This window comes from Bidens hawaiensis, unplaced genomic scaffold, assembly GCF_021521415.1.
Source record: "Bidens hawaiensis isolate Kalapana, Puna unplaced genomic scaffold, B.hawaiensis_p1.1 tig00022325_1, whole genome shotgun sequence".
Lineage (NCBI taxonomy): Eukaryota > Viridiplantae > Streptophyta > Magnoliopsida > Asterales > Asteraceae > Bidens > Bidens hawaiensis.
Genome location: NW_027493476.1, coordinates 297242 through 324598, shown reverse-complemented (window position 1 = coordinate 324598; position 27357 = coordinate 297242). Strand labels below are relative to the sequence as shown.

Below are 27357 nucleotides of genomic sequence, written 5' to 3'. Positions count from 1 at the left end.
GTAAAAGAAATATGGTTGCTCTATTATTTGTACCAAACTCTTTTCTCAAAACAGAAACATAACATTTTGTAATTTCATAAATGAAATACGACAATATGAATTATAGATATAAAAAAATTTATAAAATATGTAATTTCATCTCTCTACCTCTCGGTAAGGGCCCCCGATTTTTTCTTCGCTTTAGGTCTCTAAAATGGTTGAGCCGCCACCGATCATTTGCATATTGAGAAAATTGATCAATCCCCGATGTCATTGGACCAATTGAATACCATCATTGTCATCAAGTATGAACACAACTGGCAACATCATCGACCGCTCTATCATCTCTCTACTCTCTCTTTCATTTTTGTTTCCTTGTGTAACGCCCGTTAATTTCGGTTCCAAGAGTTGAAGCTTGTAAAGTATGTATTATTCTCGGGATTTAACCGACGTTTCTCGGAAGCCTTTGCGTCATCCCGGTGCGTTAGACCACCTAACTTTTCTTCCATAATGCCTTATACTTCAAATTGGAGGGGCTTGGATGTAACTTCATTTATTATAATTATAAAACAAAATAATCCTAACCCTAACCCTATGCGCAGCCGATCGGCCTCCAGACCCCCCCTGCTCGAAAATCTTCTGTCCAGCCGTGTTCCAACCGTAAAAAATTCAATTCAAGGTCGGTTTTATGATTCCCCATGTCTTTTACACCTTAATTCATCATATTAACACGCTTATTGGTCGTTAAGGTTGAGTTTTGATGATAACAGTTTGCTGACAGATTCGTATACGTTTATTGTAGGATCTGTAACGCGATGATAATCCATTGTTTTTGATCTATTCTTCTTTCCATGATGTTCTACTTTGAGTCTAGTTTCCAGAAAGGTATAATATGTAATTTTTGGACAAGATATGAATGGTTTTTATGAATTTATAAGATCGAGTGTCAAAGCTAGTGCGGGATGATGGATTCTGGTCTGTCTTCCCGACATCATAACTCTTTTTCAACAAGTCCAAATTAGTTGGTTCCACTTCTGAAACTTAATATTTTGAGTTAAGAATCAAACCCAATTGGAATCATTTAATTTGGTTTGGTAATGAATTTTATAAAAATAAAACCATTTTGTTGCGCACTGAAATAGCTGCACGTACTTTGCTGTGTTGGAGAAATTTTTATAATTTTTGTGTCCTATAGAAAAATATAATAAAAATATTTTTATAAACCTAAGACATTTATTAAAGTCTGGTAAAAATTTAATAATTTATTTCAAAGGTTATTCTATGTAATTAAATGCATCTTCGCATGCTAAAATCTACACGTTTTACTCGTTATTGATCGATAAGTTCGTTTTAGGCTTAACCGGTGGATGTTCAATTGTGTTCTTGTCGGGGCTGTTTGAAGTGAGTTTTTGCACCACAATCTTCCTAGGTATGTCCCGTATATCATACTTAAAAATCATGTTCATAGGTATTCGTTAAGTTGATCAACTAGTTGTAGTTTGATTGTTAGGTTCGATTGACTAGAATTGTAGTTTGGCGCGTTTAACGCGAGGGTTGAAGTGATAAACGACCAATTCAGCTCGGGGACACTCGGTTTGATGTACGGGCTGTTCAAAATCCATTTTTATAAGTTATGGGGCTGAATTGGCTGTCGGTTACTCCAACGGGTCGGTACAACGCGCAATTTTGTTTTATTGAGTAGTTGGTGCGTCGTACTTGCGAGTTACCGATCCATTTGACTCGTGTAGTGTCGTGTGGACTTTTTGGCTGTGATTTTATCATGTTGGGTCCACACGGGGCTGAGTTGAATGTTAATGACTTAAACGACTCTTAAACGCGCGTATCGGTATCACTTAGTGCTTCCGGGGGTAATTTGAGAATTCTTTATTCCCGGGAGTACCTAAGGATCGATTTGGTGAATGTGAGACCTCGGGGGCTGTTGTGAGTAAGTTTGATGAGGTCGAGGGTTTAGGTAACTCGAACCATATTAGAACGTCTCGTAGGATAAACGAGTCATCTTGATGTCATTAGTATTGATTGAATGTAAACCGACAGGTGTTTGAGTTTTGGGATTTCTTAGGGATTCTCTAGCTCGTGGTGAATTCGCGTCTTGTGTCAGGTGAGTTCATGATGCCCTTTTTACTCTTTTAAACTTTGGGCTAGCATGCACACCTAAGTGTTTTTCTTACTTGATGAAATGTTTTAAACGATTTTATATAGGCTTGCTAGTATATGGTAGGCCTTGGGATGTTAAAAATATATATACATATATACATTATTGTTTGGCCTCTATTTGGCGGAGTTGTAGTCGTTTCAACTACGGATATTGCGTATGTCTACTTTGTAAACGCATGCGTGGATGTTACGTGTTTGGGTTGTACGTTTGCTCGACCCTGAATGTTATACGTGGATATTATATATATTGTTATATATATAGGGATGTACTTGAAAGGATGTTTATATATATATATATATCTTTGGTATATGTATGTATGATAATGTTTAGTCTTCGGTAACGATGACTTAATAGATGCACTCTTTTTACTTTAAAAAATAACTTTTGGTATGTCTGCCATATTTGTTATTACTGATATTATTTACTTAAAACTTGAACTCACTCAGCTCAAGCTGACTTTGTGTGCATGTTAGTGTGAGTTTCAGGTTAGGAAGAGGATACCTAATCGCTTGGACGTGCACGAAGCTACTTGGACGGTGAAGGGCATACGTGGATGGAAGAATGTACTTTGAACAGTTTGATTTTAAATAGTTTTTATGAGTTACATTTAAAATTGGTTTTGGGAAAAATTCCCGGGTTTTAGGGAACTTATCTTACGATTTATGTTTTCCGCTGAATTATACTCTGAATTGGTTAATTTAATTAAATGAACCATTTTTAAGTTTTAAATATTTTTACAAGTGTTTTGAATGATTACCAACTGTGGGGTTCCCGGGGTTCGGGACCTTACACCTTGTGCTTTACAAAGGTTATGGTATTCAACAAAAACAACGGTCATAGTCCGTTATGTGGCCATTCGATTGGGAGATATTGTGGTTGGATTGCCATTAGTGAAGATTAAAGTTTGCATATGACATTGTGGGATGAATTATCATGTGGCATCAATAAAATAAGTTTAAAATTCTAAATCTTCAAAAAAATCCGAAGGCTTATTCATATCGTTTTCATTTCCTTTTCTTATACCGGCCCATTGTGTCCAACTCAATAGAACATTTAACTATCAGTCGCGAATTGCTTAATGTAGATAAAAATTTAATAATATCAAGAGGAGTGAGGGTAGGACAAGAACATTTTTAAGAAATATATGACAGTAGAGGTAAGTATTTTGGCCATACTCGTATATGTAACTCAAATGAAAGATCTATTGAAGACCAAAATGGATGAACCAATGCTAGATTGATTTGTCTAACATGTTTAATAGACATGTTTTGCTCTAACTACCGTCGATTCTAAGGCAACGAGGGCCTTGACTGCCGCTTAGGAAATAATTGGGTAAAATATCAAACTATATAATGTTCTTTGTAAAAGTTTTATGCTACATTAATAAGTTGAAAGACACTAACTTATGCTACTTTTAAAAAAAGTTATATAATAGGGGGAAGGTTATCATACAAATAAAATTATTGTACTAATCATGAGAACTGAAAAAGATATGAAAAAAGTGGCGGTGGCAATTTTGTAGTTTATATCAAATCTAAAGAAACACAAAAGTGGCTCGGTGATGGTTCATCTGAATGTTGCGTCATGTTGTGATCAATCAAAGATAACTTGCTAATGAAATCAAAGTTTTGCGAATCATTGATTGCTTAATTGAATCCGTGAATCACACTAATCAATCAATTGAAGCTACTAAAATAATCACGTTGAATTAGAAGATCGGATAATTACTCTATAATAGTTAGGTAACTACTCTAGAGTAATTGTTAAGTAATTATTTATTTGACTAGAGTAATTATAAAATCAGATATTTTGAATCTGATGAAGTTTTGCGTAAGTATTTACATAATCACTCTACTTATAAAAACAATTACTCTAGTTATATATTTAGCCTCAACATTTAGTACATAATTACTCTACCTGTAAAAATAATTACTCTAGTTATGAAAATAATTACTTTATTTATATGTTTAGTCATAATATCCAGTTACATAATTACTCTATTTATGAATATAATTACTCTACTTGCTGTAAATTTTTATCTATTCAGGCAAATCTGTGATACTCTATGAAGGAAGAACCGATGAATATGAATCAAACAAAAACAAACGGGTTATTTCAGTTGAAATTGAGCTTTGTTATTTAAATTGATCAATATATGTTATTTTAATTGATTGATTTCACATAAACCCTTTAAAAAAATTCATGCTCTGTTTTCTAATAGCAAATTCTATTTTAATTGAATCATATAATTCAATTGATTTCATCAATAAAACTGGTTTCCAGTGGGTGATACAGAGAAGACATGTGGAAGCGATGGAGAAACTAGAAAAGGAAAGGTCGATTAGTAGAGATTTTGTAGAAGAGACGTGGGAACGTGAGTTGGAGATGAAGGATGAAAAAATCATTTAATTACAAAATTGCCACTGTCTAATTCTTTGATTCGTATGATTAGTACGGTTTTTTTATTTGTATTTGATCTATCTCATATATAATAGTTCTTTCTTGTTTTCTTTTATTTAAAAAAATTAACAGATATATTCACTATAAAATCCCACGTCTATATAAATAAACTAGGTTTTATCCCCTGCATTACGGGGGTGATTTTCATTTTCTTTTTCTAATATTTATATATTTTTTTATTAATACTTAGGGTTTGATGATGCACAAATAAATGAGATGCCATAACCCTTTAAAAGTTATCTGAGTTTGGTGAGACAAATGGCTCGCTTATTTTTTAATTATAAATAATATCTTTTTTTAAAGAAAACTGGATATTAATTTTAGCATATTCCTATTTTATTGGATTTTAATATCAAATATTTGGTAAGATTAATTTTTAATATAATGAGATGTTATAATCCGTTTAAGGGTTATCTGGGTTTGATGAGACCTATACACATGAATTTGGATTAAATGCATGAGAAACCTCCATTCATAAATAAAACAATCTGGTGGCTTGAGAAAATATAAGAATCAACAGAGAGCTTTTAATAGTTCATTTATATATATTTAAAATTTAAGATCCGTAACTAATAGAAAAAAATTATGTTTATTCTTATAGTCTTCCACAAATAATATGAAAATAAAAATAAATTAATCATAATTAAAAAAAACACAAGCTATTTTGTACTAAATGTTTAATTTTTGTATGAAGGATGCATTCTCTAGTTTTAGTAAAGAAAAAGAATTTGGTTTAATGTGTGTTGGCAGGTTGCTCTCTTGGAAAACGTGCTTCGATTCCTTTTCACCTTTTTTTCTAGTCCCTACCTTTGTTCCCCGTTAAAAATATTTTGTTCTGAAATTATAGGTTCCTAAAATAATATTTTTAGAAAACATAACAAAAATAGTTATATTTAAAATATACTATATTTAATTATTATAACTTTTATGTTTATAGTTGTTATCCATTTTGTGCCATTATTAAAAGTTCAAAGATAACAATCTTGATTGTTTTAAATTAAGAAGTTTATTTTATAAAGTTTAATAAGTTTGTATGTATATTTATAAATATTTACAAAGTTTATCGATTTTATTTCTTAAAAACAAAGAAAAAAAATGTTAAAGGGGCACAAGACACGTATACGAGCTCGTCAATCTATCACCACGAATCGAATTCACAAAATGTAGCCACCGGCAAACCTATATAATAGACGTTTGTGGCTTTACTGTCCATCAACACGCAAGAGTGGTGTTAGGTGTATAACATGTAGTGTTGCAAACTATAAGTATGTATTAGTGGTTTCATATTTTTTGTTTAATCGACTAAACTACTTTTAAATTCGTTTAACCTGTATACTATAAGATTGGATCATTGATCTCAGAAGAGTAGAGCACTCGTTACACATTTAGATACCATCGGATCAAATGCGACTATGCTAGTAGGTGACTGATTGATTGAAGATTTTTAGTTAAAAGAAAAATGGTATGGCCACTACAACATGCAAAATTCAATAATCCCAAAAACACTAGACAATCTGACTTTTTGCAACTTTTGTGCCTTTGTTTGCTGTACCTTGATTTTTCTATAAATAATTAGATATACTAAATTGGAATATTTGATTAACAATTAAACACGTCACATGATTCGTTCAGATAAAATAATTTTATATATACTCCGATTAAATTCATTCTCATATAGCATCCTACCATGATAAATATATTGCCACAATTCAAGCTGCACTTAAAAAATAAAATCCATGTGTATCTTAATTAATTCATACAAAATGCATATAATCAAATTCTATACACCAATTACATTGCAAAATGGGTGCTTACTTGTATCAATTTTGAAGGATAAAAAAGACTTTTGTGAGAAAAAAACATAACTTTTTAATGAAGATGTTGAGTATGCTGCTCCGGCCACGGCCAATAAGAAGGTTGATCTTCGATACCGTTAAACATGTTGCAAAAGCCTTCGCTACCGACAGTTTGGTTTAATCGTGGGCTGAGGAGATCGGTGGTTGAAGGGTTTTGTAGAAGTTGTGTTAGACCCGAATTTGGCCCCATAGATGACATGCTAGGGTAAATGTTGCTTGAAATTTGGGAGTAAAATATTGGACTCTCTTCTGATGGTGTCATAGTGCCTGTTACCGTGTTGAGATCGCAGCTGTTTTCGCTTCCATTACTCCATGATCCTTCGGTTTCTTTGTTTAGATTTATTGGCCTAATCCCATTTGCATCCACACCTTTTACCGCCAATAACTGAATACGAAAAATGGAATCTTGTTAACTTTATGGTATCTTTGATCCAAATCAACCGTTATCTGATTTTACTTTGCTTTCACTGGTTTTCTATCATTTAAAAGCAATTTGTCCCGAAAAAACTGCTTATCGGTAACAGGTTCTCATTGTTATAAAAATTGAATATCTTAAGATTACAAATAAGATAAAGACCTGATCTTTTAAAGAAATTCAAAAAATTTTCTAAATGATTTGATGTTTGACACTAAAAATGGAAATAAAATACCAAAATTAAGGTAACTCAATTGCAAGATTAATTAATATTTAATATTATACCTCTGCATGAAGTTTCTTGTTTAGGGTTTTGAGAGCATCATTATCAGCCTTAACAGACTCATATTGTCTCTTCAACACATCATAATCTTTCTCCAATTGTTTAGTCTTCCACCGCGCCCTACGGTTCTGGAACCATATGGCTACTTGCCTCGGCTGCAGCCCAAGGGCGCGAGCCAACTGAGTTTTCCTCTCGGGTTCGAGCTTGTTTCCCAATTCAAAGCTCTTTTCAAGAGCCTTCACTTGCTCCAAATTGAGCCTTCTCTTCTTCTCTCCTAGCTGTGATCCATCGTCATCCGACATATCATCATCGGCTGCAGCACCGCGCGTATCTTCACACCTGTCTATCCCGGAATACGACATGGATCTCCTCATTAAGAGTGTCTGAACACCTGTGCATATTATACATACAAGTAATTAATTAGTTAATTAATTAATTAACCAATCTAAGACCTACCCATAATTAAACTATATAATCTTAACTACCCTAATTATGGTTTCTTTATTTAAAGACAAATTTCAGTGGCGAAGGTTGGACGAAAAAGTCAGTTGGGACTCAAATTGTATGAGAATTTTCATAAAAGAGGGGGCGCTCAAATTTTCGGGAGAAAACAGGTAAATTTACATTACGCATACAAATTTTCGGACAAAAACAGGAAATTTACACTACGTATACAAATTTTCGGGAGAAAACAGGAAATGTACACTACATATACAAATTTTTGGGCGAAAAACAAGTTAATTTACACTACTGCGCAAAAAGGTGGGTTGGGCCACCTCTGGCTCTTAGTTTTGTTCCTGTGAGCGACTCGCACACAGGACCTCTAGGTGTTTAAAAGACTTTTCTGGGACAGTACCCTAGTTATAGTTGATGATCAAGAAAACAACATGATGATCTAGAGAGAGAAAAAGGTGATACCTTGTAAGTCTTGAGGAGGGTGGTGATCATCTTCATATCCAAAAAACATGGGTTCAGGTGGGAGGAAGGACATGTGAGTGGCAAAAAAAAAAAAAAGAAACCCTTAATTTATTTAATGTGTAAAGTTAGGCCAAACAACTTATAACTCTTAGATGTGTGTGTGTGATAATATGGTTCTTATGGTGTTGGATCTTGGATGTAGAAAGAAAGATGAGGGGGCAAAGACACTAGAGAAACATCAATAATCTCTTTTTAAACCTCAAAGAGATAAGAGGTGGGAGTGGGGTGGGGTGGGGTGGGGTGGGGGTGGATTTTTAAAATATTTGATTTCATTGCAATTTCCATACAGATTCTATACATTCACCTGCAATGTGATGCTAATATTTTATACCAATAATAATAACAATATGTATTTAAAAAGTTAAGTTCACTAGTGTCATTATCTTATATGATAGTTTTTTTAATTAAATAATAATGCTAAATAACTAGTCTTTTAGACAAGTTGAAAAACCTTAAAATTGATAAGGATAATATTGCAACACGGATCATAAGTTCATAACACATATATTCTACTTCATATAACATGCAATTAAATTGCACTTTCGTTTATAGATTAAAATCCATATATTGAAAGCATAATTCAAAATTAATTTTTGTTTAGCTTTTATGATAGCCAGCATAATTCAATTACTACCAAAAATCATCATCATCATCATCATCATCGTACTCAGTATATCCCACCAATAACAATGCTATGGTAAGGTCTGAGGAGGGTAAGATGTAGACAGCCTTACCTCTATCCCATAGGGATAGAGAGGCTGCTTCCGGTGAGACCCCCGGCTCGATAGTAGTTTTGCATCAAGCCTTGGACATAAGGCACATAGCACTCGATCATCAGGGACACCGGCTGATTGGTGCATGTGCCCTTGTCTTTCGGCTATCAACGCCACCACATGATGCCTGATTAACCTTCCGCCACCTTTAACATTATTTTCACGAGATTGGTAAAATAACGTCAAAATTAGTGCAATTTTACTTTTGCCCACCCGAGGGTTCACACATATATACTTTATATGCGCGCACCGCAAGCAGGGCGTTTACTACCAAAAATATGTTTGCCTAATCATAAAGTGTATGAACAAACAATGCCTAACTAAAGTTCAAACTTGTTACTATTAGATCATGAAGGCTCAAATTCGGAAGAAAATGAACAAGCCTGATCGATGAGGGAAGACTCCCGTAACTTGTTGTAGTTAACGGATTTTTAACTATGTCGGTCAAGTTCAAGTTTAAAACTCAAAACAATTGTTAATTAATTTGTGTCTACTCTTTTGGGTTGAATTTTGCTCAAATCCTTGAAGACGTATCCAAAAGTTCAAATGTTTTTTTATAAACCTAATTGCATATAGCTTTTGTCACTTTTGCATTAGTGTATAACAGGTAATTATTAACATTAATTATTAAAATAAGATATATAATAGCACAACATGCAAAAACTCTAATCAAGACAAACCAAACTCTATGTGCCATCAAATTGAGTTATGGGTGTATGTGTTATGGGGCATTAAAGGAAGGAGTCTAAGGGCATCATGGCTAAACAGGCGTCAAACACCACCATTGGGCGTGAAAGGGGTTCGCCAAACGCCCAAACTGCTAGCGGGTGTGAGGACTATGCAAGTGTTATTTTTTAATTATCAATTGAAATATATAACCGATCAGCTATCTCACACTGATCCCAGACCCCAACAAAGCACATGCTTTTTAATGTGAAATGTGAAAACCTTCTTTGACAAAGTGACGCTTGTGCCTGATTTCTTATAACACATAGCTAGAGAATAACTTTTTATACTTGTTTTAAATACTTAATTTTTTTAACAGATCACACTAGAAGAAAGCGAAACAGTTAGATACCTTTACTAGTCCAAAATTTAACTAGAATTACATGATCCCTAAATACATACACCTATATTAACCACTAGTACTTGCCCATATTAACTACTTTTAATTTTAATTGATTTTGTAAATTGCCCACCTCATTTTAGTTGTGTATTTCTTTAAATTAAGAAAAAGAAAAAAGATATAAAAGACGACAGTCTCTTGTCACAACTCACATGGAACCCAACCCCATTAGTTGGAAGGTTGGCGGGGTACCCCTTTGAAATAGGGTTTAGCATCTTCCATGCAAATTCTATATTCACAAACTAAAATATTAATAATAATAATAATAATAATAATACTCTGGCTTCACATGCCATCGTGTTCCCATGTGCTTCTCCTTTCTTTCTCTCTCACCCTAGTTTTCTCTCTCTCTCTCTCTTGTTTTCAACATATGCATGCATACAACATTACAACACATATATATGTTGCACATATATATGTATGTGTATACTCAATACATGACTCGGTGAGGGATATTTTGAGAACCATGTTAAATTTTAAGATCTTAAGAACTCAATTTTTGGCCACACGTTAGATTAAATGAATTGGAATATGTGGTTGTGATTAAATCTGACCAAAAAGTCAAAGTATGAGAGAGAATAAATATATAAGTGATTACACTAATTTTTACGTCCGTTACACATGTGTAAAAAGTCGACTCGGTTCGTAAAAAATTCTGTAATTTTTTTACGTATATGTAACCTACACATATTATGCATGTGAAAAAAATTCAAAAAATAAAAAATAAAAATCGTTATACTGAGTTCTTTCGAGTTCTTAAAACTCAAAGGGGTTCTCATTTAAAATCTCCCCGTGCATACTCAATACAAGATATGTTACATATATATGCATGTGTATACTCAAGAACTGAATTGGTAACAAGCTATTTCAAAACGTAAAGTAAAATAACGAAGCTTTACATGATTTATATAGACCAAACTTAAATACGTATGTGTCTAACTAGGATTTTTAAAATAGATAAAATAACTAAAATAATTAAATAAATTAAACTAACATTCTAAACAGACACGTATTAGGAGGTATCAGAATCCAAATTTCTTTTTTTACTTGTGTCTAGCACTCCAACGCACTTCATTCAAATTTGTCAATGCATACAACATATACATATAATGAATATATATGTATCCTTCTTAACAAAATACTTAATACGACCAGTGGCGAAACCATAACTTCTTCATCGAAGGAGTAAGCGTAAGGTTCTCGATCTTCTCTATGGCAACAACTATATGGTCCAAATTATGTTTTTGTTTGAAATAATCTTAGTTTTATACATAAAAATCCAATAAATTGTGGTCTGTGAATCAGTGGATCCTCTTGACCCCATCTAGTTTCGCCCCTCACTATGATGTTAGTTGTATCATTTCATTTTCTTGAAATTTTTAGTTGAAAGTTTTTATTTATTTATTTATTTTCAAAAATGGTGGTTTATAAACTTTTTATTTGATAGATTTGTTTTAATAATTTAACAAGGCGGTGATACAAAACTATTAATGTGGTTTGTATGAGAGAGATTGTGTTTATTGTTTTGTTTATAGGAAAAAAAGTGAAGGTGTTAAGAGACAGGAAGAACAAAGGATATGTTGTTTAATAATTATGTGATTAGTTTATTTGTGGTTTTAATTGGCCAAAGAAAGTGGATTAACTAAATATTATTCTTGGCTGCTAATTCCGAGAATGATCATCGAGGCTCTATAATTTTCTGTCATTTCATTAATTATTATTTGTGTAAATTTATTAATCGATTCACTTATAAAACATCAGTTAATTTTCCTTTGTTTTAATTTTAACGGATCTAATGGTGTAAAACTACTCAATACAAACTTGCTACTTGAAAATCTTAATATTCAAACCTATTACGTTTTAAAAAATACAGGGACTAATGGTGCTTAATTAACTCTAGAAAAATTAAAAGATTGAATTGTGGTATTTTAAGATCTTTAGATAATATATATATTAAAGTTCTTAAATTAAATTTCAGAAATAAAGTTGTTGTAGTAATAAATATAAAAATTTTAGTGAAACATCATGATAAAACTTGATAACTTTATATAATCATTATCGTAATTAATAAACATAGTTTATAGATAATAAAATATATTCTAGAAAATCTATAATGGTTATTGTAAACGTCTATGAACAAAAAATAATAAACATAGCACTAACAACAATAGTAACAATAATAATGTATAATTATAATGCTATCGGTACTGTTTTTGCCAACAAAATAAAAGTTCAAATTATAATAGGTCAAAATGTAAGTATAAATTATTATCAAAGAATAAGCCATAATTATCCAATTTCTTAATAATAAAAGTTAGAACTACGTAGATATAAAATTCTTATGTTTTGAGAAAAGTAAAATAATGGAGACTTATAATCTGAACTTTAAATTTTGATGAAATAAATTGTTTTTTTATGTGAAAAAAGAATAAATACAAATGATATAACAACTAAAGATGAGTGGATTATATATAATTATAATATTTTAAATTTGATGGTGTTCCGTAAAATTCGGAGAAAACAACATAATTTCAAGAATGACAATAAAAAAATGAAATAATGCATCATGTATATATACCTGTCACTCCATCCTAACAAATAGGTCCTAAACCTATTGACGGGCATTCTTTCCAGCCTGACTCAAATCAGATACATACCTTTCACCCTCCATCCTAACAAATCGGTCCCGAACCTATTGGCATGCATTCTTTCCAGCCTGACTTAAATCAGATGTATGTTTGTTGAAAGGGTCTTGATGGGATCGTTTGGATTCTTACAACCTCTCGCAAAACCGGTCTTAGTCATGGTTGAGACTTGTCATGGGCACAATGAGACACATCCAAAGCTTTCATGTTTAATAAGACTTGTGTTGACGTTAGTAAGAAATCAAACATATCTAAAAAAAAGTGTCAATTCGAGTTAAGCTCGAACGTAACAAGCTAACCAGTAGTGTTATTTTTCAGAATAAAGACAACCAAGTTGAATTGAGTTCGAAACAACCATTATATTCATCCAATTTTAAGCTTGAAAATAATGTTAGCTTGACAATACCTACGGATGTAACGACTAACGACACGCACGACTCATGATCTACTTCTAATGATGCGATGGCAATAATCTCGTAATGTGTTAGGTTGATTCATAAGCTCTTTGGCATACTAAGACCAAATCTTTTGTCACTACGTCCACATGGGTTGTGAAGTCACTAGGCTTCTTCACATATTTATAAACCTTTTAACCTTTAAATATTTATAAGTTTATATTTTAACTATAAAATAACACATAATTTAAGGTAAAGTATTTTCATCATTGGTGTAAATAATACACCAAGGTTATGGTAGGTGGGTCTTTTTAATTACGGCCATTTGTATAAATGGAAGGACGCCGATCACTTCATTCAATCATTTTCATTTCACCCTTAAATAAAAACTCATCAGAGACAAGAAAACCCTCAAACTCAATAAATAATTCTTTATTTTTTTTATTGTATGTGAGACTTGAACTAAAGACCACCATTTTTTAGTTAAAGTTTTTGAGTGTCTTTCTTCAATCATTTGAATTGGGGATCATTGGCACATCAAGTAGGCCATCTTTTTACATTATTTTTTTTAGTGAACTGCGGGTTCGTCCCTTGTGGTTTGTCCAAATTTGCGATTTTAGTTCAGTAGTTTCAAATTTGCAATTTTCATCCTTGTGGTTTCATTTCATTTGCAATCAAACCCGAATTCACTAATCTCGTTAAGTCTGTTCGTTAAACCTATTAACGTATCCTTCACGTGAGGGGCAATTTTGTCCTTTTTTTACAAAATACACCCAACCCCTCACGTGAGGAGGCTTGTGAATTAGAACTGGGATTTATTTGGAAACTTAACTGGATTAAGACTGGATTTCTCATCACCTTCTGAATTGTATTTCCTCTCTTGTGATCATTTTATCAATCAAAGAATATATAGATTTAATATCAATTGAAATGGTTTGATTAGTTGTGAAGTTATTCATTCACTTCAACATAAGCTACTACAATGAAATCATGAGCTACGACTATAATGCCATGGTGATATTAAATTAATAAAATATATATAAACGAAACCTTTAAGCCGTCAGGTTGCTTTATTTGTAAATGAAGATTTCTCATGCATCTGACCCATATTCACGGTTATGAGTATTACCGCAAATCCAGATAACCCTTAAACGGGTTATAACATATCATTAAATTAAAAATTAATCTCACAAAATATTCGATATGAAAATCCTATAAAATAGGGATATACTAAAAATTAATATATGATTTTTTTTAAAAACAATATTATTTATAATTAAGAAACAATTTTATAGTAAAAAATAAACGGGTCATGGGTCTCACAAAACCCAGATAACTTTTAAACCGGGTTATAACATCTTGCTATTTGTGAAACCTTTTTATCATTAAATCCTATGTTTAACGAATAACGTAAAACAACACCGGTAACACAGGGGATAAAAACTAGTATTAAAATAAAAAGAGCTAATATTTGTGACCTAATTCATTGGTAAGCTGCTTGATTGTTTATTTTATGTTATCGTTTAATTGGGCTTTAGTGCATTAAAAAAATGGCTATGTTTAGTTTAATATCTGGGCCGTATGGGTTTTATTTTGAAGTCCAATAGATTCGTTTGTTTGGTCCGTACGCTAACCAGCCCGTTAAAGGGGATATGGTTAGAGGTGAAAAAAAAAACCCGAACCCGAAACCGGATCCGAAAAAAATACCCGAAACCGGTTTTTTTAATACCCGGGTTTTTAATACCCGTACCCGTACCCGACCCTACCCATAAGGTACGGATAGGATATGCATTTTAGTACCAAAACCCATACCCGGAACCGGCCCGATTTATACCCGGTAATACCCGAAACCCGGAACCGGTTCCATACCCGGAACCGGGTTTTTCAAATACCCGATCTATACCCAAAATTACCCGAAAAAAACCTAACAAATACCCAAATATACCACTAAAAATTATAACCCCTTAAAAGAAATCCAATCTATACCCGAAAAAAACCGAAGAAAACCCCCAAAAAATCCCAAAAATAGGGTTTTTTAATACCCGGAAATAGGGTATTCAAATACCCGGTTTTAGAATACCCGGTTCTATACCCGACCCGAACCCGATGCATAGGGTATGGTTTTTAGAGACAATACCCGGACCCGAACCCGACCTGGGTATTACCAATACCCGATTTTCCAATACCCAGTTATACCTGAACCCAGTTCCTTACCCGAACTCGGGTTTTTCAAAAACCCGATTTGTGCACCTCTAGATATGGTTGACTCTACGAATATAAGACTTGGTTGAATGGTTGTTGGTCTGTAATGAGACGGTTATCATCGGTGACGGAGCTAGAAACTTTTTCATATGCGTTCGAGATTTTCCAGTGCTCGATTTTTTTCTTGTGTCAAGGTTTTTGGGCCCGAATGGATCGAGTCAATCATTCGGCCAAATAAATAAAATGAAATATCAATATCATAACCAAAGTACATCGTAGTTGTTTTTGGGCCCGAACTAGCGATAATCTGGACCTGGTTAACAGAAAAGAAATTGATCGGAAGTTGTTTTTTTTGCTTTTTATTTAAGTTTTATTTAAGATCATGTTTAAAATTAATTGGGTCGAGTTTATTAACTCGTTATATTAATAATTTTGGGCTTTTTTTATTATCTATTTATAATATATGGGTTTGTTAGCGTATTTATAATGTTTGTTACTAATTTCAATAGTTTTTTTTTAACTTTTTATATTTTATAAAAAAATATTCATTGTTAGTTTTTTTTTTGTTTTTTTAACTAAAATTTTCATAATCAATGGGTCGAATATTTTTTAAATTAATACTGGGTTCGTTCTCCGAAAAAGAATGAGTTCGCTCTTTAAATCGAACCTATATATTATATATAAAACTGAAAATTGACTGGGTTTAGCCGAGACCAATGAATTGTATGTGGCTCCGCCACTGGTTATCATTTATCACGGAAAACCATCCTCCCCTACCATCACAACTTCTCAATTCGTTTAAATAGAGATTTGCAACTTCTTTGTCAAACAAGTTATCACTTTGTTCGATCACATTCGAGTTTGGTTCGTTGTTAATTCTTGTTTCATACAAACGTATTTGTTAATGGAGGGCCATCAATGTTTATACATTGAATGTGGGGATATAACTTACAAGGGCTAGGATTCAACAAGTTTAAAATGTTCATTTATTTGTGCATAATAACAATTTCAATGTGCCTTGTCTTGTTCTTATACCTTTTTACAATTCTCAAACAAAACTGTCACCCACGGTGTTAATAGCTTGACCATAAAAGCAAAAAATAAACTTGTAATGATATGCTAGAAAATAATAATATGTACCATGGCTTTATATATAAATGTTGGAAATAAAGGATGCATTGATGACTTATACTTCCTAAGGTCCTAAGTAGTTAGGTAACATAATCTCTAAAAGAATAAATTTCAAATCCAAAACTGACCAACTTAGTTAGGGTAGATATGATTAGTTATAATAGAGTGGGGTGAGCGTTCTTCCCGAACCGACGATGGATTTTAAATCGGACCGTGAAGAGGACAGAGTGTTGTTCCCAGTTCCCACACATCTTTCATCATCCTTCCCGCTCCTCCAACCCACAAGGAACAATTTGTTCTTTGCTCTTCCAAGATTTCGGGGATACATGTTGATTAGGAAGGTTTTTCTTCGAACCACCGCACCACCCCCCCCCCCCCCCCCAAATTCCACCCTGAACCCTAAAACGTTTTGGTTTTTGGCCGGAAAACTCATTTGACGGAAAAACAAATGGATTTAATTCTATTTGTTATTGATCTCTTGATATTGCAAGAGAGATTTAGCCTAGGATGGGACAAAAGTCAACCTTCATCGCATAGGAGGTGAAGTCAAATGATTATAATCACTGCTTCCGATTTAAAATGTAACGAGAAATAATGCTATTAAAATACATTAACAAGCACAATGCCTAGACAAGTGAGTTTTCCACGATTTATTTTAACACAACTTGATATATATGGGGTAGATTGGATCGAGTCGGTTGGTCAGATTGACTATAAATAATATCTGTTTTGAACTTTATTAATACTTGACATCTTAAATAAGGTTACAAAAAGTACGTTATTTGGCATCTTTCATAACTAGTAATGTTTTCTAGTCGAGCATTCTCATCCAACCCCTCATATTATGTGAGGGGTGTTTTTATAATTTAGAGAGTGATTCAGGGTGTTGTGAGTGGAGAGTTTTTATATTTTAAACAAAGTAGTGAGTTTTCTGTATATTTAAAAAGTTACCGTCCATCCCTTATAATTTTTTAATATATTTTGAAAGTGGTTGTGAGTGAAGGAAAAAGAAAAGGTAATGATAAAAGATATAAAAAGTATTATTTAATTGAAATAAAGAGAGAAAATAAAATGAGTTTTAGTGTAATTTTTGGTTTGGAGATAGAGGATGGGATGAGTATGCTCTTACTTGCTAGGAAACAAACTAGGTGACGTGAAATACGTATAAGGGGTGTGCATTATTTGGTTTTAAATTAATTATATACCTTTGGATCAAATAAGCTAGATTACCGATCAAGTTTTCTCATTTAACCCAATTTTATTTAACACAATTCTACCTAATTACAAGTAATGATATAAGATGAAAGAAACGACAAAAATAACATATTTATAGATGATCCTATAAATCACCATGGGAGATTTGAATTCCCAACCTCTATGAAGGAAGAGATATATCTTACTACCACACCATAACCATGTATTTTAGAGACATTCGTATCTATATTTGCTAACCATTTATTATTATTTTATTCATGTTATCTGTTATATATAAATAATAAAATAAAGTTACTTTTTAGAGGGTGTTTGACTAGGCTTATTTAACTCTAAATGTGCTTTTGTCAAAAGTGTGGTTATTTATTTATGGCTTTTTCAAAAGTAATTTTTAAGAAAAGTGTTTGGATTAGTTTTTGTTGTTGGAAAAACCAAAAAGTAGATAAAATGACAATCTTATATATTTACTAGTTTTACAGATAATGGCTGTTGAATATATTTGTAATTTGGTATTCCAAAAGCAAAACAAAAGGCTTGGATTTCTTGTCTCAGGAAACCATATTTTTAACACATAAACAAAAAGCAAAACCTAAAAGTGCTTTTATGATACCCAAACATGCTTATTTTTCTCATTTACTTTTTGAAAAGCAAATAAGCAACTTTAAAAAGCTCGGCCAAACATACCCTTAAAAGTTTTTGCATTTCCTTCTTCACATTCTCTCTTGTTAACCTGTATGTAATTCCCGTGTGACAAAAAATATATACATTCATTCAATGTGATTTAAGACTATACTACGTACTTGATGTAAGACATCACATTTAATTAAGGACCCGAGAAACATGCAAATTTAGCATGTAAACATCAAAACAACAATTTTTAATGCGTACCAAACATATAACCTAAACATGTATTTCAAGACCTGTGAATTTAGTACAAGTCCTTGCACATATCCACCAACAAGATCTTCACTTCTTGCCTCATGATCCAACCAGAAAGCCGACCGCCGTCAACCACCATCGTTCTAATTCGAAGTAGTAAGTACTCACACTATGTACTAGCTTCATGATCATCATTGCAACTATAAAAGATATTCATTCATGGGGGAATGCTATCTTTTTTGATCAACTACAAAAATCCACACAATATTCATATTCTCAATAATATTATCATGCATGCATGTTTAATCCTTTTCCATCTTTAAAATTTTTGTGTTGGTGTGATGGGTTGCAAACAGTCGAAGCAACGACTATGTCGAAACTGCAATGCTCAATGTTCTCCGGTGCGAAGGAGCTATTCGTCGTACCCTGACCCTTCTCCAAGACGAATGAGCTATTCCTTGCACCCAAAACATTCTCCGGTGCGAAGGAGGAGCTATTCGTCACACCCATGTGATGATGACAACAGCAACAACGGTCGCCACGAGGTTGCTCGTACCTCAACCACCCTTGGTTACCTTTTACTTGAACCTTATCCAGCAGTGGCGCCTGTGCCACAACAGCTGGTTTATAGAGGTTCAAGTGAAAGTGACCAGGCTGGGGTGGTGGAACCCCAGACCTGGTCTAAACTTATCAATGAAAAGATAACTAAAAATATTATTCTAGAAACACCCATTATTATGCCTCCGGGCGAGCCAGAGACGATCAATGCGTGGGAGCTAATGGAGGGCTTGGATGATTCAAGCCCTCTTAAACCACCATCAACCTCTATAACCAAAGAGAAGGTGGTACTATACTTTACAAGCTTACGGGGAGTTAGAAAGACATATGAGGATTGTTGTGATATTCAAGCCATTTTAAAGAACTCGGGTGCCCGAGTCGACGAACGTGATGTGTCGATGCATTTAGGTTTCAAGGAAGAACTTAAGGAGTTATTGGGCGATCGATATGATGGAGGGTTGCCGAAGGTTTTCGTCGGGAGGAAATATATAGGCGGTGCTGACGAAATCCGGCGGTTACATGATGAATTTCGGCTAGATAAAGTGTTAGAAGGTTGTGAAATGGCAGCTAGCGGTGATGGTGGTGACAGAGGAGGAGGTTGTGAGGCTTGTGGGGATATAAGATTTTTACCGTGTGAGAAGTGTTCGGGTAGTTGTAAGATTTATTATGAAGTTACCGTAAAAAGTGAAAAAGAAGAAAGTGATTACGGGTTTCAAAGATGTCCCGATTGCAACGAAAACGGACTCATAAGGTGTCCAATTTGTTGTGATTAAATTTAATCGTTACTGTTGTAATGGGAAGAGTAGGGTCGTGTGATTACTAAAGTTTCAAAAAATAAAAATTTTATTATTATTATTATTATTATTATTATTATTATTATTATTATTAATTTCGAGCTCTAGTTTTGGATAGAGGTGCACAAACCGGTTTGAAACTCAAAACAAGTTCGGTTTAGTCAACAAAAGTCAAAGCCAGTTATCATCATTTTCGTTTCAGTTTTCGACCGGTTTTTGCCTGGTTTTGGCCGGTTTTGATTCGGTAACCGGTTTTTGTGGAAAAAATTACAAACCGGTTTTGGTGGAGAAAGTTAAAAAAAGGTTCCGAACCGATGGTCTCAGTCAATTTCAAACCGGTTTCTACATAATTGGTTTCAAACTGGTTAGGTTTCGGTTTGATTTTCAGGTCAGTTCGGTTAATCGGTTTGTTTGTCCAATCTCTAGTTTTGGATAAAAAGAAAATGATTCATATTAATGATCCATTACAACATATGAAATGGTCCTAAAATTAAAAAGAAAATGACATTTGCAAATCATAATCAATTGACATAAAACATTGCACACAATGACCCAAACAAAAGTACCATTTTAAATATTGTAGTTAAGTTGTCGCAATATTATTAATTAACATGTGGGCTTTCACTTGCCAACTTTAAGAATAATTGATAATGGACAATATTTACATGGTAAAAGGTAGCGTCTTAAATAAGTAATAAGGTTGAGAATTGTAACTCTTAATAAACTCATAGTCTAATTAGCGGTTTCTTTGAGACGAGCTTCTTGAATTTACTGAGAATGTATAAAGGTTAACACTCTTATGTTCTTAAACATTTTTATGAAATCGCCTATGTATGAGGTATACTCATGAATGAAATCGCCTACGTGATTTGAAGGTGAGTCGCTTTCTATAAGAGATATAGGCTCTCTTTAGAGTAATCATAAGTCTCAAGGTTTGTATATGGCCTTATAACTTATTGTTGTACTGAGAGGATTGAATTGAAAACCGAGTTTTCGCACGTGTTTTACGGGTCTCATATGAATTCATTAAGTTCATGAATTATTCACTTGATGAAACTTTAATATTTCCTCACTACACTACATGTTAATTCAAATCATAAGATGCTAACACTTAAGTACAAAACTAACTCATAAAAAATAGTTTTTAGGGTTAGCCATAATAAACAAGTGTCACAATACAAACATTCTTTTTTATCATACGTACATTCTACTCATTATCATCTGATCCCTTCTTGGGTGTACAAGAATACTTTAATTAATCACTGTGTTAACCTTCGGGAGTGATCACCATTATCTATTTGTACCTTAGTAGTGCTTAAATTGCTTTCGAGACAGTGTGGTTACACACGACATAGTTTAGATCTACTACTGCACGAATAGCATTTGCCGCTGCGGTTTGAGCAGCAAACGGCGTCCCTCTTCTTGTACCTTTGAAGCCACAAGTACCAGCAGAGGACCAAGAAACCACTCGCCCTCGTACATCTGTAACAGTCACAATGGTATTATTGAAACTTGCTTGAATATGAATAACCCCCTTTGGTATTTTACGTATACTCTTACGTGAACTAGTACGTCCACGTGAGTCTTCATAGGGCAATTGTCACTGCTTATGGACCCGAACCTGGGTGATCTATCCATGACCAGGATGAAGCCTGGGTGAAACTAAGTAGAGGTCCGAACCGACTGATGTTGAAGAATCAGCGGATGAGTTGTGGTTAGGGGTGAAATGCCACTCGAACCCAGAGCTAGCTGGTTCTCCCCGAAATGCGTTGAGAATTGTTATTCAACTCTTTGATTATTTAGATTACTCCATCACCTACTACTAGTTTACTTTCACTAAAAGAGACCAATTTGACTAGTGCTAATACTAAAGAAACGCAAGTCTAAACAGTCTAAATGGGTTTAAACCAGGATTTGCCTGGGTTGAAAACTCCTCCGATTGGCCTGAGATCTTGGGATTCGACTAAACTTGCAAAACTAGCAACGTCGTTAGTCTTGCTACAAGGAGGAATTTTCATGTAATCACCCTACATGGTGAGAATCAATAAGATAAGTGCTGGATATGAGTATGAGTAAGAACCTGAAGAACAGAATCTTTTACCTGCTGGAGGTGTTTCTGTATTTATAGCCGAATGAATGAAATGCCATTTGATAAAATGTTGTTGCCAATATAACCTATAGGTCCTTTATGTGACCAACATTACTAGAGATGGTGGATACCGATTTAACAAGGCTTATTGGCCGTCTCCCCCTGTACAGTTGTCTCAAACAGTCATGGCGGTCCCCACGTACCTTCTATCCAGGTGGCATCTCTAGGTAAGCCTTCTGTTGAGGATGGTCCCCATGTGCGCCTTGTCCTTTTGGCCTTTTCTATCAACGGTGTATCCGTTTTCTACCCAAAGACTTATCCGACCCGAATCCGAACCCATCTCTCTTCAAATACCATGTCAAAATGTGATGATTTTATTGAATCATAGACAGATGAAGAAGATAACCAAATGATTACATTCCAATTATTACTAGACAATGGAAAATAAGACTAATCAAGTTGTGGAGGCAGACCGAGAGGAGAAGAACCACTTGGACTTGGGCCGATGAACATTAAACCAAGAAAGGCTGGGCCGGAGGCCCGGAAGTCCGGAACTTTGATATTAAACAGGCCATGACGGCAAAGTCCAAAACATTAAAAGTAAACAAGGAATAATATTAGAAATTTAGAACCAATGAAAAAGGTTTGATATTGAATTGAGTAATTTTTTTACCTAATCAAGTCAATTTATTATAATTGAATTGAGTTGGTTGATTGTTTCTTGGTTGGATCAATCCAAATTCTTAAACTAGCTCTTAGTTTTGGTTAACAGAAGTTAAAACCAATTTTTGTCTAAACCGGTTTGGTTTTGTAATTAGTTTTCAAGTGGAAAAGGGCTTGTTCGGTTCGAAACTGACTCCAAACTGGTTTCGACGGAGTTTTTAAACAGGTATCAAACTGGTTTGATTCGGTTCCTAACTAACTTCTCTTACCCGGTTTTTGGGGCGGTTCGGTTTTGGTTTAGAATTTGGTTTCGGTTTTCTGTTCACCTTTAGTCTGGGCCTCTGAGCCCGACGGGTCATTTATGGGCCTAAATGCTTGGGTCACTCCTTTTCTTTTGTTAAAGCCCAACAATCAATTATGTTACGATTTTAATAGTTGATATACAAATATGTTACTTTTGAGTTTTGATACACTTATGGGCCCAATATACTCGGTATACTACATTAAAATATAGTGCTATTGACTTCAATAAGAGATTGTTATTTCATAGTTACAATTCCATATAGTTATGTTAAAGTAGATGTGCAAATGAGTCGAGTTTGAACCTCGGCCCAACTACGTTCAAGTTGAGATTGTTTATACTTAAGAGAGTTTCAATGTTTTCAAGCTCTATGTCTAATGCTTGAACTCGGTTTGTGAAAATATTGCAACCTTGTAAATAAAACTCATCACAAGGAGTATGGATCTGGGAGGTGCTTCAATGGAACTCTTTTTACCCTGTTGTTGTGTTGTATTTATAGTGACGCGTATGGTTGTTGTGGCAAATGGTCTTACTGTTCACGCTTTACTAAACTTTAAGTCCGATCCCTAACACTGGTCGTGAAGTGTATGGCTTAAGAAGATATAATAATGTTATAGCACATGCTGACTCGTATGTTGTCCATCATTAAGGTTACCATTTTGATTCTGGACTGGCTTGAGTTGTATCATAGCTTTTTGTTAATTTGTAGAGTGTGGTAACCTGACGGATCAAGTCATGAGATCTTTATAGTACAAGCAGTCACAACATGAAAAAGTGAGGAGTGACATGTTAGTTGTTACAATAATTTTACAATACGTTTACGTGTAAACATTAAACTTTGAAGTTATATTCAGTTATTCACGTATTTGCTATATAACGATAGCGGAAACAAAGTAAGAGTAGAATAAACTAACAAATATGGCAACATTATGTGTTTACTCAACCAAACATATTTGTTACTTAGGTGCCTTTATTAACCAAAACATAAACACAACAAGTTATCAAAACATTTGTCTTCAAAAATTATGGTGTTGTGTATTCTTAAAGTACTAAACGGCCAAACCAAACATTGTTTGTTTGTATAAAATTGATTCAATAATTTCATAAATATGGTACAAATTCAACAATTGATAATATAGCACTTCTTTTGGGAAATAAAAGTTGTTTAAAACTTTATGTACCTTTATGCTTTTATCTTGTAAAATCATATGCTCATTTTCAAGTTATTTAAGACATTTATTTTTCCATTGATATAGTATTTAAATTATTATATAATAAATCAAATCACCATAACCTTTAACCTGATCGTGAAATAAGCATCATCATGTTCTGTTGTAGTTTGGCAACTGTTATATGATATTGATTTTTTTTCTTAAATGTGGTATGTAATTCACTTATGCATTTAGAATGAAATATGATCCACTTACTGCAAGCTCTTTTTTCCTCAATTGCTCTATATTGGTAATATGATTATTGCATAATTAATGACTAATTTCATATAATTAAAGGTGGTGCTACACTACAAACTATAGAGATTTTTCTAGCCATGCACACGCGATTTCACTTAAAATTTCCTAATTTTACAAGATGGTTGTAATCGATAAAAATTATAGCATTAAGTTAAGACCATGAGTCATGCAAATCTTTGTAGGTTATTATTATTTTCATCAGAAAATCTGGGTAGATGCGCATGTCTTTCAGATGGGAGGTCGTTATTTCAAATATGAGCAAATGAATAGTTTACATTTATCGGTGTAAAATAGAGCAACAGTAATATTTTTCGTCAAAAAAAATTATTATAAGAAAACTCTTAATACATCACCATTGTATGTTATTATCATCATCAAATTTATTGACATCTAATTAAAATAATAACACTACATGCAACTAGGGTTATTACTTAGGCTAAACCCTAGACAGATGATTAATTTAGAGATTTAACGTACCACAATTTTGCTTAATCAAGAAGCTGACATACAACTTAGATGTGGAGATGAACACTCTACATAATTAAACTCCGAATAATCGAAGCTTCAGGGCTATCCGCATCAATGGTGGATAGTAACTGCGATAGTCGATCGCTAAGGTCATCAATCTCCCTATGCAAGCTTCTCACATATGTGCAAGTCTCTTGCAACACCTTTGATGCCGACGCCTAATTTGTTAAAAACAAACAAATAAATAAAAGTTGTATACAAATTGGAATGACAAGAAAATAATAAAGCTATCTAACTATATATTAACAAATAGAAGATATCGATATATTCTGTATTTATAGTTGGTATTACATCTTTATATAGAATTGTATATTGGCAATTGGTTACCCCTTTTTCATTAACATAAAACATATATATAGGTACATGAGCTTCCTATATATAGAGATGTAATACCAACTATGAATACAGAATATATCGATATCTTCTATTTCCTAACCAATATATACTATGATCACCATTACTAACCTTGTTTGATCTTTGGATACGAGTTCCAGGAAGAAGTTGTTGTAACTTCGAGACGAGTTGTATAATCTGATCGTCCCTCATCGAAGCCCCTGACGACGACTGTCTTGATCGTCGGCTCGACATAGTATAATCAGCCTTGATGTTTGTGGATGGGTGATTTTTTGTGATGTCTAAGGATATATTTTAAGTTTTGACATAGAAAAGGTATTGAAAGTGTGTATATATATAGAACAAAGGATAATAAATAATATATATTATGTGCATACATACATGTGTGTTGGATATGTGGAAGACAATTGCTTTAGAGTGTGGGATTTACTCTTATGAATACCATAAACATTGGAGAAGTTTTAGCATAATGTCGGTGTGTTACATAGTTTTTTTTACATATAAAACATATATTATTACATAGTTTAGTGATTTTGTGTTGCGTGTGAAATATATTAATTTGTGTTATCCAAATATTGACGGGTTAACGACAAGAGTTTGGTGGGATCGATACAAGTTAAATATACATATACTAGTTTTAGAGCCCGTGTTACACACGTGATAATTCAAATTATAAAATTATAAGTAAAACAAATAATTACATAGCGTATATGAAAAAAAATGTATTACATCTATGCTTGTATCTATACAATGTGTACATAAATTGATTTTATTTATATCACAAAATGATTTTTTTAAATGAACTTAATAAAAAATGTCCGTGCAAAAACGTACCCAAGAATGCTTCTTTCTTTTGAAAAATTCATTCTTAATGTCATATATGTATGAAAGAATTTTGGTTATGAACTAATTTCGGAAATAAGACTTCTCATGCGATAGTATTTCTAACCATTCAGCCTAAATACAAAAGTAGCGCTACTTTTATTGATATATTTTTATCAATTTACCACCCATCAAAGGAAAGTAGAACATTAAACGGTAACAATGGAAGTTCTTCAAGAACTATGTTTTTCTAAGCTACACCATGAAAAATATTTTGATAAGTTTTAGAGGGCTTCTCGACTTTATCATAATGACAACATAAAAAACATGTTAACCCAATCAATTTTGTGAATATTTTGTTTCATTTGAGCATAGTTTAGCATGTCATGCTTCCCATACGATGTTCTGATCACCATTGAAAGAAAAATTAATGTTGACATAAATATTTCAAATTTGATAAAAGTTAAGTATCTAGCGGCGTGGGGATGACATGTTGAAAGTGTTCGCAATGTTTTCTTAAATTTTAATAGTTGAGGGAAAAATAGTCAGTTTGCAAAATCCCGAACCTTTTGATTATTTCAAAAAATGCCCTTAAAAATAAATTTGAAACCCGAATCATGTTTAAAATTTTAACTTTCATACTTTTGATATTTTAAAGTTAACACTTTGAACCCATAACAAATTTGACGATAAATCTATTTTGCATTCTCAAACTTTTAAAAATAGTCAAAATTTTCATTTTTGACCCTAACAAATTTTGACCAAAATGTAGTTAACTTGTACCAAACAATCTATTTACCAACTTTTGACCTATAAAATCAAATTTAAGTTCCACAAAAAAACCCGAAAAATTTTTCATTTGAGAAACATGATTTGTTGTTAATTTTTGGAATTCACAAAGTATTTTGAATATATAGTAAAAATAATATGTTAATAATTATATTTATAAAAATATATAAATATTATATAAATATAGTGTAAAATGAAAGTGAATAATTATTGATTTATTACATATCTTAGGATATATTAGTTTTGGAGGGAAAATATTATGAGAATTAACAAAAACATGACAAGTGTCCACATACTTTATTAGAATAGGTAGATATGTGGTACTTTTTTTATAAATAAAAACTTATTGATTGTTTAATATAATAATACGTTTCTTAGACAATATAAGATTTTAATAGGTAGATACATGTTTTATGTTGAATGTATGGTCGACGTTAAGTCATCATAACAAAGGCTATAACCTAAACGTTTGGTTTAATA

At 33.0% G+C, this 27357-nt stretch overlaps 3 protein-coding genes across 3 annotated transcripts; 1 reads left to right on the top strand and 2 right to left on the bottom strand.

The window, feature by feature from the left end:
- Positions 1 to 6462: 6462 nt before the first annotated feature.
- On the bottom strand, positions 6463 to 8349 carry LOC143565380 (homeobox-leucine zipper protein ATHB-23-like). Its single transcript, XM_077052369.1, has 3 exons — positions 8088 to 8349; positions 7172 to 7560; positions 6463 to 6856 (listed from the first exon to the last, which is right to left on the bottom strand). The coding sequence occupies exons 1-3, from the start codon at positions 8158 to 8160 to the stop codon at positions 6485 to 6487; spliced, it is 834 nt and encodes a 277-aa protein (XP_076908484.1). The 5' UTR covers positions 8161 to 8349; the 3' UTR covers positions 6463 to 6484.
- Positions 8350 to 18851: 10502 nt separating this feature from the next.
- On the top strand, positions 18852 to 19841 carry LOC143565379 (uncharacterized protein At5g39865-like). The gene is made up of 2 exons (XM_077052368.1): positions 18852 to 18928; positions 19001 to 19841. The coding sequence occupies exons 1-2, from the start codon at positions 18852 to 18854 to the stop codon at positions 19839 to 19841; spliced, it is 918 nt and encodes a 305-aa protein (XP_076908483.1).
- Positions 19842 to 24707: 4866 nt separating this feature from the next.
- LOC143565378 (transcription factor PRE5-like) lies at positions 24708 to 25556 on the bottom strand. The gene is made up of 2 exons (XM_077052367.1): positions 25378 to 25556; positions 24708 to 25070 (listed from the first exon to the last, which is right to left on the bottom strand). Exons 1-2 carry the CDS (start codon positions 25498 to 25500, stop codon positions 24918 to 24920), a joined length of 276 nt encoding a protein of 91 aa, XP_076908482.1. The 5' UTR covers positions 25501 to 25556; the 3' UTR covers positions 24708 to 24917.
- Between the last annotated feature and the right edge of the window lie 1801 nt (positions 25557 to 27357).

What these genes read in the sequence shown, in the direction of transcription:
- LOC143565378 (XM_077052367.1), bottom strand. Translation starts at nt 25,500, where the DNA reads ATGTCGAGCCGACGATCAAGACAGTCGTCGTCAGGGGCTTCGATGAGG. An exon ending in GTATCCAAAGATCAAACAAG is followed by an intron (nt 25,071 to 25,377) that starts GTTAGTAATGGT and finishes TTAACAAATTAG; the next exon opens with GCGTCGGCATCAAAGGTGTT.
- LOC143565380 (XM_077052369.1), bottom strand. Translation starts at nt 8,160, where the DNA reads ATGTCCTTCCTCCCACCTGAACCCATGTTTTTTGGATATGAAGATGAT. An exon ending in CCCTCCTCAAGACTTACAAG is followed by an intron (nt 7,561 to 8,087) that starts GTATCACCTTTT and finishes TAATATGCACAG; the next exon opens with GTGTTCAGACACTCTTAATG. An exon ending in ACAAGAAACTTCATGCAGAG is followed by an intron (nt 6,857 to 7,171) that starts GTATAATATTAA and finishes TTTCGTATTCAG; the next exon opens with TTATTGGCGGTAAAAGGTGT.
- LOC143565379 (XM_077052368.1), top strand. Translation starts at nt 18,852, where the DNA reads ATGGGTTGCAAACAGTCGAAGCAACGACTATGTCGAAACTGCAATGCT. An exon ending in CCGGTGCGAAGGAGCTATTC is followed by an intron (nt 18,929 to 19,000) that starts GTCGTACCCTGA and finishes GGTGCGAAGGAG; the next exon opens with GAGCTATTCGTCACACCCAT.